Source organism: Lynx canadensis, chromosome D4, assembly GCF_007474595.2.
Source record: "Lynx canadensis isolate LIC74 chromosome D4, mLynCan4.pri.v2, whole genome shotgun sequence".
Classification (NCBI taxonomy): Eukaryota; Metazoa; Chordata; class Mammalia; order Carnivora; family Felidae; genus Lynx; species Lynx canadensis.
In genome coordinates this window covers 56363550-56375358 of record NC_044315.2, presented here as the reverse complement: position 1 = coordinate 56375358, position 11809 = coordinate 56363550, and the positions used below count along the sequence as shown (strand labels likewise).

Sequence of the window (11809 nt, the reverse complement as noted above, 5' to 3'; positions counted from 1 at the left end):
AACAAGAATGATTCCTGTGTCCCATGTAGGGAGAAGAAAGAAGGGAAGACAGCCTGGACTTCAGGTGGGGATATGAGCAATGAGCACAATGTAGGCATGTAAGGTGCTAGGGGACACAGAGGACCAGATCCCTGATAGGTCTGGCTGGGCTTGCCGAGGACTGTTCATTCCCATCCATCCCCAGAGACAGTGAGGCCAGGACCCTGAATACTTGGTCTGGATGAGAGCATGAGGAGGGAAAGGGGGCCTGGGAAGGGGCCAGAGGGAGATCTCTGTTTCCAGAAGGAGGGGTGGGCCCTGCCAACTGCCCCCCTTTTCTCCCTTGCCCCTCTTCTCCACTGCAACTCCTCTGGATCCATGGCCAGGCAAGGAGCACACTGGGGGCTTTCCAGAATGTATCACTTCCAAGGTCAAGCCTGCTACAGAAGCTGCAGGGGCAGGACCCTGGACAGGCAGCTGGACTCGTGGGAATCCAGATGGTGGGAAGGGAACAGAAGCCATTCCTTGCGGTAAATGGTGCTGGCAGCTGGGGAGTGTCAGGAGAGAGGGGAGGGGTAAAGCGAGAGTCCAGAGCAGAATCTCACACATAGTCAAAGACACAGGACACAGACATCAGCCACAAAGAGACACAAACAAACACAAGCACACAAATTCAATGATGCCACTCCAAAACTAATTCAGAGTACCCAGAGACAGGTCCAGGAAACACACCTACATAGACTCAAGAACACCTTGAGTCAGACATGTGGGAGCAGACAGACACTAGCACAAGCACACATGCAGACACAGAGACAGGCTTCACACACGTAAACAGACACAGACCATCTTGCAGACCTACAAACACAAATGCAGTCCAAATCCATCCTTCAAAGTTTCTCTCCACCATAAAGCCTCCTATGCCACCTCAAACCGGGTCTGTCTCTCCCTCCTCTAAGCTCTGCTTTGCAATTTCTATGCCATTCCTTGTCCTTTACTAAAGATAGTCTTGGATTCACATGCATACCTCTGGTCTCAACAACTTGGCTGTGTGCTTTCAAAGAAATGGCAAGGTCAGCAAGTGAGTCCACTGCCCTCCTCGGCAGCCCCATTGCTCACCTACACACCCATCCCTATCCCTAGCAGTGTTTCCAGTTTACTGCAGGTCCTGACCCCCAGCCTTTAAGCAGACATAGACTCTAAGGGAAGAATAAAGCAGACAGACACATCCTTTCAAAGTAATGTTGGTGGGTATTACCTCCCAAAATCTTTACCTTGCCTTATGCTTACCACTGTCTACCTCCAATCTGTAACCACTATATCAGTGCTAGTCTAAGCACAGTTACCTAACACTAACCTTAACCATAGAAAGCTACACACTGAGTAATGTCTGCACCTATACTAGGCCCACAAATATCACATACTTATGACAGTATAGATCATCTGCACTCCAAGAACTCAGTAGCTCCTTCAGTAACACCTGCAGAGTCATCAGGGTAGGATGACCCTGAAAGGCTCAGTGTTCAGCTGGAACCCAGGAGCACCAAGGTGCTCAGGCCCTTTGACCCTTCTTAGGCAGAAAAACTACAGGGACCCAACTCATCCCAAGCCTTGTTCTGAGATTAGCCTAGCCTCTCGGCTTAAATTCCCACCATACCCCTCCCTGGCTCCTGCCTGCCAAGCTGGGAGTATCTGTTGCCCTGGAACACCATACCAGGAGGGAGCAAATGTGCCTGAGACATGGGTCTGAAGGGATGTGGGGATTTCCAGGCTCTTGCAACACCCATACCTAGGACCTCTACCCCAGAGCCTGGCCCAGGTGCCTGTCCTAAATAGGTAGTGGGCCTGCTGACACTGGGGAGAGTAGGGGTGAATTAGCACACCACTTCTCCCCCTATTAAGGATCTTACTCTGGTGAAAGAGTGTATTCACAATGAATGTATTCACAATTCATCAGCAGAGGTAAAGCTGAAGTCAGCCATGTGTACCTTCCTCATCCCCTAACCCCTCATCTCTCACCCCCAGGAACCAAGACCTTTAGGTATAGGACTCCCCTGCACCCTGGCCACCCTAGAGATTGTCAAACACTACTTAGGCTCTGTCAGAAGCTCACCAAGCCAAAATCTTCACTCAACAGACTGCAACTTTTAGGTGGACACACATCTCAGATGTATAGCCATCCGAATCTCTGTGTCCCTTTCCCCAATGTCTACATTCAGCCTGTACTAAGAACCAAAAGAAGGACTTGGTTCAGGGCTGCAAGTTCCAAACCCCCACACCAAGCTTAGGGTTCCAATAAATTATAGGTGGGATGAGCCCAGGCCAGCAGTTGAATGCAGAGGAATGGCTATGTGGCAGACTTGAGTTCCCAGAGAAGGATAGCAACTCCCTTCACTGTCTCAACCCCTCTCCTGTGGACTATGTCTATACCTGGGTTCCACTACCTACCAGATTCCCTCACTGCCTCCCTTCCATGCCCCTACCTCCACCTCATAGGCTCAGTCATCTGCAGCCCAGTGTGTGGCAGTCATTTTCCTGCTCTGAGAGTAGTTCTTTCCAGTCCTGGCTTTCTGTCCAGCCAAGTATCTACCTCCAGCAAAGCTTCAACTCCTTACCTTCCTTCTCTCAGGGCCCTTAACTTAGGTTTTAAGTCCCAGGAATAAGCATGGAGGCTCCAATACCTGCAAGATGAAATATCTCCCTATAGCTGGTCTAACACTACAAACTCAAGTTCAAAGGTGAGGACTTATAGTAGATCCTAGGAAAATCCTCCTGAGTTGAGGAAAGGCAGTCAAGGATGGAACCTAGGGGACTGTGAACACCACCTGACACACAAGAGCTCCCCCCTCCCCACATAATGGCATAAACAAGGGGAAGGGGACAGGATGTCTTAGGAAAGACAGGGAACCTGGGATTTTAGTAGAGGAAGTAGCACAGTCCTCAACTCTTCCCAGCCATGCTCTACCTTTTCCTACAAGCTGTGTCAGGCCAGAAAGTCCCCTCCTTCAGGAAGGTTGGGGGTATATCACCCGAGCTACCTCATCCCCCAGACCATCTTTGTTACCAACCACAGGCTCTGTGCCCATCTGGGCACATGTTTGGAATGTACCTGGAGAACTTAAAAAGAAAAAAAAATACAGATCCTTTTACTCTAATCTGAGATTCTATTTAAGATGGTCTGTGGTGGTAACTCTAATTCTGTATTTTTAATGAGCTCCTCATATAATTCCGAAGTGCAGCCAAGTTTGGAAACAGTGGAAACAATCTAATATGATATGACTATGGAATCATCTACATACATACATACATACTCCCAGCACTCGTGCTATCCTACCTCTCTGGGAACTCTTCAGAAACAGGCTGCTCATGGGGCGCCTGGGTGGCGCAGTCGGTTAAGCGTCCGACTTCAGCCAGGTCACGATCTCGCGGCCCGTGAGTTCGAGCCCCGCGTCGGGCTCTGGGCTGATGGCTCAGAGCCTGGAGCCTGTTTCCGATTCTGTGTCTCCCTCTCTCTCTGCCCCTCCCCCGTTCATGCTCTGTCTCTCTCTGTCCCAAAAATAAATAAATTAATTAAAAAAAAAAAAAAAACGTTGAGAAACAGGCTGCTCACTACTTACTTAATCACTTCCACAGAAGGTAGGGGGGTAGGAGGGGAAGGAGAGATTGAAGATATGGGAATTAAAAGCTTTCCAGTGCCAGGATTTACCATCAGACAGGTAAAAGACCCAAGAAATCTTATCTCTTTGTTTTTGCCCAGTCCTGTCCCAAGAATGCCAGCCTCTTGCCAGCCGAGGTACTCCCTGCCTTGCCTAAAGTAAAACTCTTTGTAAAACCTCAGACGCAAGAGCTCAATTATCTCTCCTTTTATTCACTCAGATTCCAGCCCCTCTCCTCAGTGGGCCTTGAGATAAAACACCATGTCCATATCCCCATCCAACAATATCCCCAACTCCAATCCCCAGCCTTTCTGTATCCTATAACAACACCCTTATCATAGGCATAATCTTTCTGTCACTATCTTGTACTTTGCCAACCCTGTCCTGACTTTATTCCTCCCATTTCTTACCCTCTCCACATCTCCCTATGGTCTCTCTATCCCCATACAAGTTGTTCTTCAGAAACGTGGGATAAGCCTGGGTATGAGGGAGCCTGGTGCTGGGTTTAGCACTCTGAGAACTAGATGGCTTTTCGAGTCCTAACCTGATGATTACAACTCTGAAGTCCCAATCTGGATTTAAATATAGGTTCTAAGTCATGACCCAATAATACACACACCATACACCAGCATAAATTCCAAACAGAGAAAAGATTTAAAACATTAAAAACTAAACTACAGGAATGACAGCATGCAAAATGGCAGAGTAGGAAACTCTAGGGGTTGGTCCCTCCACTAAAGCAACCACTAAGCTGGAAAGAGCAATTGAAAGTACCTATTTCAGAACTCTGGAAATTTATCAGACGCTTACAACAATCAGGGGAGTGCTTGATTAAAGGAGAGGATGCTTGATCTTTCATAAGAGACCATCATGCATCAACTAGCTACTAGCTAACACTGTGGAGACAGTGGCACACATTCCTGGAGTTTCTGGCTGGTGGAAGAGAATCTCATCCTCCAAAAATTGGGGATTGTGCATTTTGGTCAGTCTGGTGGTTCCCTTAGGGACAGGTGAGATGCTTGCCTTGGTTGCAGCCCTCTTGGGCTGCAGCAGCTTCCACAGGGGCATAAATCAAAACGTTAAAAGGGACAGAACCCTTTTAGTGGGAAGTGGGTAGAGAAACTTTTGTCAGGTCACTGGCTAACTGCATAGATAACAGAACAGAAACTTCAGGGACCACACACAACAAAGAATGCATACCTAGCAAAAATTGTTTGGAAAAGTCAAAACATCTGTTCAAAGAGCTGAAGGAGACCATGGGCAAAGAACTAAGGGAAATCTCAAAAAACAATGTCTGAGCAAAATAAGACGATCAATAAAGAGGTACAAATTATTTAAAATGAGCCAAACAAAAATTCTAGAGCCAAAAATACAATAACTTAAATGAAAAAAAAAATAACTGGGGGAATTCAACAACAAACTTGAGAAGGTGGAAGGAAGGATCAGCATACTTGAATATAATGCAATTGAAATGACTCAGTCTAACTTGAATATAAGACCTGAAACCATAAAACTCCTGGAAGCAAACATAGTAATAAGTTCTTTGACGTCAGTCTTAGCAAATTTTTTTGGATCAATCTCCTTATACAAGGACAACAATAGCTAAAATAAATAAACGGGATTACATCAAACTACATGTACAATGTAGGAAACCATTAACAAAATGAAAGGCCTACTGAATCAGAGAAGGTATTTGCAAATCACATATCCAATAAGAGGCTAAAATCCGAAATATATAAAGAATTCATACAACTTAATATAAAAACAATTTTTTAATAAGTAAAGGAGGGGAAGCTGGGTGGCTCAGTCAGTTAAGCATCTGACTTGATTTCCACTCAGGCCATGATCTCACAGTTCATGAGATCAAACCCCATGTCCATCTCCGTGCTGAGAGTACAAAGCCTGCTTGGGATTCTCTCTCCCCCTCTCCCCCTCTCTCCTCTCTCTCTCTCTCTCTCTTCCTCTCTCTCTCTCTCTCTCTCTCTCTCTCTCTCTCTCTTCTCTCTCCCCCCCTCTCCCCCTCTCCCCCTCTCTCCTCTCCTCTCTCTTCCCCTCTCCCCTCTCCCTCTCTCTCCTCTCTCTCTCTCTCTCCTTCCTCTCTCTCTCTCTCTCTCTCTCCTCTCTCCCTCTCTCTCTCGGGATTCTCTCTCCCCCTCTCCCCCTCTCTCCTCTCTCTCTCTCTCTCTCTCTCTCTGCCCCTCTCCCACTTTCTCTCTCTCTCTCAAAATAAATAAATAAAAATTTTTAAAAACAAGAAAAAAATAAGTAGAGGATTTGAGTAGACATTTTTCCAAAGAAAACACACAAATGGCCAACAGGCACATGAAAAGATGCTTAACATCACTAATCCATCAGGGAACTGCAAATCAAAACAACAATGAGATATCAACTCATACCTGTCAGATTGGCTATTATGAAAAAGAAAAAAAATAACAAGTGCTGGTAAGGATATGGAGAAAAGGGAACCATAGTACACTGTTGGTGGAGATGTGAATTTGTGCAGCAATGGAAGCAGTTAGAGATTTTTACTGGAAAATAAAATCAGAAATGAAAAAGGAGGCATTACAACTGATACCACACAAATACAAAGGATCATAAGAGACCACTATGAACAATTATATATATAACCAATATTCATAATATATATAACCAACAAATTGGATATCCTAGAAAATATGGACAAATTCCTAGAAACATACAACCTACCAAGATTGAATCATGAAGAAATAGAAAATATGAATAGACCCATAACTAGTTAGGACACTAAATCAAGAATAAAAAATCTCCCAATGGAGAAAAGCCCAGGACCAGATGGACCTGGTAAATTCTACCAGGTGAATCCTTCACTGGTAAATTCTACCAAACATTTAAAAAAGAATTAATACCAATCAAACTCTTCCAAAAAATTGAAGATGAAGGAACACTCCCAAACTCATTTTATGAGGCCAGCCTTACCCTGATACTAAAACCAGACAAGGACACTTCAAGAAAAGAAAACTACAGGCCAAGATCCCTGATTAACATACATGCAAAAATCCTCAACAAAATACTTACAAACCATATTTGGCAGCACATTGAGAGTCATACACCATGATCAAGTGGGATTTATCCCTGAGATGCAAGGGTGGTTCATATATTCAAATCAACAAATGTGAAACACATTAATATAATGAAGGATAAAAATTATAGGATCATCTCAACAGATGCAATAAAAAGCATTTGACAAAATTCAACATTCTTTCATGATAAAAACTCTCAATACATTAGGTATAGAAGGAATGTACCTCAACATAAGTAAAGTCATATATGACAATATTTCAGCTATATATTTCATATATGACAATATTTCAAGAGTGAAAGGTCGAAAGCTTTTTCTGTATGATCAGGAACAAAACTGGGGCACCTGGCTGGTTCGATCAGTAGAGCTTGTGACTCTTGATCTAGGGGGTCTGAGTTCAAGCCCCACGTTGGGCATAGACTTTATTTTTAAAAAATGTTTGGGATGCCTGGCTGGCACAGATGGTAGAGCATGTGATTCTTGATCTCAGGGTTGTGAGTTCAAGCCCCACGCTGGGGGAGATTAGGAACAACAAGGGTGCTTACTATCAACACTTCTATTCAACTCAGTACTCAAAGTCCTAGCCAGAGCAATTAGGCAAGAAAAAGAAATGAAAAGCATCCAGATCGTTTGCTTGTACATTGCTTGTAAAATTGTCATTTGTTTGCAGATGTCATGATCTTATATATAGAAAATCCCAAGGACTCCACCAAAACACACACACACACACACACACACACACACACACACACACACACACACACACACACACACACACACACACACACACACACACACACAAACCCAAAAAACTAATAAACAAATTCAGTAAAGTTTCAGGATACAAAATCAACACACAAAAATTAGCGATATTTCTATATACTAACAACAAACTATCTAGAAGAGAAATTTTTTTTAAATCCCATTTATAATATCATCAAAAGCAATAAAATACTTAGGGCTAATTTAACCAAGGAAGTGAAAGAACCATACACTGAAAAATATAAGACACTGATGAAAGAAACTGAGGAGGACACAAATAAATGGAAAGATATCCTGTGTTCTTGGATTGTAATATTAATATTGTTAAAATGTCCATACTACCCAAAGTGAGCTAAAGATTCAATGCAGGATGAGCACTGGGTATTGTATGTAAGTCAATTTGACAATAAATTATATTTAAATTTTTAAAAAGATTCAATGAAATCTCTGTCAAAATTCCAATGGCATTTTTTACATAAATAGAAAAAAAGGCAACCTAAAATTCATATAGAACCACAAAAGACTCGGAGTGCCTGGGTGGCTCAGTCGGTTGAGCAGCCGACTTCGGCTCAGGTCATGATCTCGCGGTCATTGAGTTCAAGCCCCGTGTCGGGCTCTGTGCTGACAGCTCAGAGCCTGGAGCCTGTTTCAGATTCTGTCTCTCCCTCTCTCTGACCCTCCCCCGTTCATGCTCTGTCTCTCTCTGTCTCAAAAATAAATAAACATTAAAAAAAATTAAAAAAAAAAGAACTACAAAAGACTCCAAACAACCAGAATCATGAAGAAGAAAAACAAAGCTGGAAGCATCATACTTCATAATTTCAAACTATATTAAAATGCTATAGTTATTAAAACAGTATGGTACTAGCATGAAAACAGATACATAGACCAATGGAAGAGAATAAAGAGCACAGAAATAAACCCATGCGTATGTGGTCAACTAATCTTTGACAATGGCACCAAGAACAACAATGTTGGTAAAACTGGATGGCCACATATACAGGAATGAAACTGGACCCGTATCTTACACCACACACAAAAATTAGCTCAAAATGGATAAAGACTTAAATGTAAGACCTATAACTGTAAAACTCCTAGAAAAGGAAAAACTACTTGATATTGGTCTTGGCAATTACTTTAGGGGGGTATGACACCAAAAGCAAAATAAACAAGTGGGACTACATCAAACTAAAAAGCTTCTGCACAGAAAAGGAAGCCATCAGCAAAATGAAAATGTAACTTAGGGAATGGGAGAAAATATTTACAAATTATCTGATAAGGGGTAATACCTAAAATATATAAGCAACTCATAAGCTCAATAGCAAAATAAACAAACAAAATATGATTTAAAAATGGACAAAGGACCTGAGTAGACAGTTTTCCAAAGAATATACAAATGCCTAACAGGTATATAAAAATATGCTCAACATCACTAATCATCAGGGAAATGCAAACCAAAAACCACAAGGATATATCACCTCATACCTGTTAGAATGGTTATTATCAAAAAGACAAGAGATAACAAATGTTGAAGAGGATGTGGAGAAAAGGGACCCCTCTACATTGTTGATAAGAATGTAAATTGGTACATACATTATGAAAAACAATATGGATTTCCTCAAATAATTAAAAACAGAACTACATATGGTCTAGCAACCCCACTTCTGGGTATATATCCAAAGGAAATGAAACCACTACCTCAAAGTGATATTTGTCCTCCCTTATTCATTGTTATCATTATTCACAATGGCCAAGACATGGAAACAACCTAAGTGTCTACTGATGGATGAATGGATAAAGAAGATCTAATACATACATACATACAATGGAATATTATTCAGCCATAAAAAAGAAGGAAACTGCCATCATGACAACATGGATGAACCTGGAAAGCCTTTTTTATTAAGTGAAATAAGCCAGACAGAGAAACACAAATAGTATATTGTATCACTTATATGTGGAATCAAAAAAAAAAAAATTCAAACACATAGAAACAGAGTGGTGGCTGCCAGGAGTTGGGGGCAGGGGGAGCATGGGGAGATGTTGGTCAAAGGTACAAACTTTCAGTTATAAGATGAATAAGTTCTAAGGAGTGAATGTACAGCATGGTGACTGTAGTTAATAATACTATATTGTATACTTGAAATTGGTAAGAAAGTAGATCTTAAGCATTCTCACCACAAAAAAGGAGAAACTATGTGAAAAGGTAACATGAGAAGTGACAGAGGTATTAATTAACTTGATTATGGTAATTATTTCATAATGTATACCTGTATGAAGTCATCATGTTGTACACTTTAAATACATACAATTTTGTCAATTATACCTCAATAAAGTTGAGGGGAAAAACAAGGAGAAATCTTCATGGCCTTAGATTTGGCATAGGTTTCTTAAATATGACACTAAAAGCACAGGTAACAGAAAAATAAATAGATAAGTAGGACTTCATCAAAATTTTAAAATTCTATGTATCAAAGGACACTATCAAGATAGTGAAAATCCACAGAATAGGAGGATATATTTGCAAATCATATATCTGATAAGGGTCTATTATCCAGAATGCATAAAGAACTTTCAAAATCCAGAGGCGTCTGGCTAGCTCAGTCCAAAGAGCATGCGTGTGACTCGTGACCTCGGGATCATGAGTCCAAGCCCCACACTTGGTGTAGAGATTACTTAAATAAATAATACTTAAAAGAAATATCTTTGGGGTGGCTCAGTCAGTTAAGCGTCCGATTCTCAATCTCAGCTCAGGTCTTGATCTCAGGGTTGTGAGTTCAAGTCCCACATTGGGCTCCACACTAAGCATCAAGCCTACTTTAAAAAAAAAAAAAAAAAGAACTCTTACAATCCAAAAATCAAATGCACATTTTAGGAAGCAACAGTCCTCAGCCTGTGGAAGAATGGGGAGAATATGGAACCTAAAATGCAGTGAAGAGGCAATCATAGTGTTCCAGGAGAGACACAGTGAAGCCTGGACCAAAACAGTGGCCAAAGGTAGAAAAAGGGCTGGACAGATTCAATTGATATTGAGGAGATAGACTCAGGAGGCTTGGGATCCGATGGGCTGTGTGAAGTTTTCGTTTCCGCATACTAGTGAGGCAGCCTTTCAGGAAGGAAAAGGAGGGAGATCCCTATTCTTGCATGGACAGAGTGGCTGGGGATGGAGGAAGTGAAAGTGTCTGCCTGCATAAATAGGCAGCAGACCAGTCCTAGCTGACACACGGACCCCCAACTTGCAGCTGTCCACCTCGCCTACCGCTCTGGCCTCACACTCACCTTCTACCACAGCCATGGCTCAGTCATTGGCTCTGAGCCTCCTTGTCCTGGTCCTGGCCTTCTGCATCCCCTGGACCCAAGGTATCAAAGAGGGAGTTGCCTAGGATGGGGAGAAGGGGAGGCGCGGGTGGGAGCCTACCAGGAGCCCCGGCTCCCTGTAAACCCCACCCTGCAGGCAGTGATGGAGGAGCGCAGGATTGTTGCCTCAAGTACAGCCTAAGGAAGATTCCCGCCCAGGTTGTCCGCAGCTACCGGAAGCAGGAGCCAAGCAGGGGCTGCCCCATCTCAGCTATCCTGTGAGTGGGTGCAAGAAGGTGGGTGCAGCTGAGTGGGGAGGGCATGGCGGGCAAAACTAGGACAGGCTTGCTAATGCCCAACCCCCAGGTTCTCACCTCGGAAGCGCTCTCAGCCAGAGCTATGCGCAGACCCTAAAGAGACCTGGGTGCAGCAGCTGATGCAACGTCTGGACAAGCCACCAGCCCCACGGAAACAAGGCCAGAGCTGTAAGAGGGACAAAGGAGCCCCCAAGTCTGGCAAGAAGGGAAAGGGCTCCAAAGGCTGTAAGAGGTGAGGAAGCTAGAGGGACAGTGGGAGGGAAGTGAAGGGGAGCCCTGATCAGCCCCTCAAACCCCTCTTCTGCCCTCCCAGGACTGAACAGCCACAGACCCCAAAAGGGTCATAGCCCAGTGACCAGCCTGGAGCCCAGGAGGCCCCCACCAGCCTCACTGGGGCTTGGAGCCCCAATCCAAGGAGCAAGAAGTGGGCTAGGAGAGGGGGTAGACTCAGGGGCCGCAGAGCAGCCACCTCATGCTGGCCTTGCCTCACCCCTTCTCCTGCTTCAACCATCCCATCTGTATACCCAGCCCTACCCTGCATGGCTACGTTGCCCACACCAGGCCAGACCCAGAAAGGCAGAGGAGGGAGAGTCTCCCAGGAAGTGTGAGAGGAGGCAGCAGGACTGTCCCCTCTGAGAAAAGGTCACCCAGGATACTGGACCTGACCCTACTCCCACTGCACCCTACTGCTTTCTTGTAAATACAATTTATACCTAACAATAAAAACCTGTTCCAGCCTCCCA

General features: G+C 43.7%; 1 protein-coding gene across 1 annotated transcript; it reads left to right on the top strand.

Annotated features, from left to right (window-relative positions):
• Nucleotides 1–10611: 10611 nt before the first annotated feature.
• Nucleotides 10612–11809, top strand: CCL21 (C-C motif chemokine ligand 21). The gene is made up of 4 exons (XM_030292992.1): nucleotides 10612–10812; nucleotides 10907–11027; nucleotides 11116–11298; nucleotides 11380–11809. Exons 1-4 carry the CDS (start codon nucleotides 10746–10748, stop codon nucleotides 11411–11413), a joined length of 405 nt encoding a protein of 134 aa, XP_030148852.1. The 5' UTR covers nucleotides 10612–10745; the 3' UTR covers nucleotides 11414–11809.

What these genes read in the sequence shown, in the direction of transcription:
- CCL21 (XM_030292992.1), top strand. Translation starts at nt 10,746, where the DNA reads ATGGCTCAGTCATTGGCTCTGAGCCTCCTTGTCCTGGTCCTGGCCTTC. An exon ending in TGCCCCATCTCAGCTATCCT is followed by an intron (nt 11,028 to 11,115) that starts GTGAGTGGGTGC and finishes CCCAACCCCCAG; the next exon opens with GTTCTCACCTCGGAAGCGCT. An exon ending in GGCTCCAAAGGCTGTAAGAG is followed by an intron (nt 11,299 to 11,379) that starts GTGAGGAAGCTA and finishes CTGCCCTCCCAG; the next exon opens with GACTGAACAGCCACAGACCC.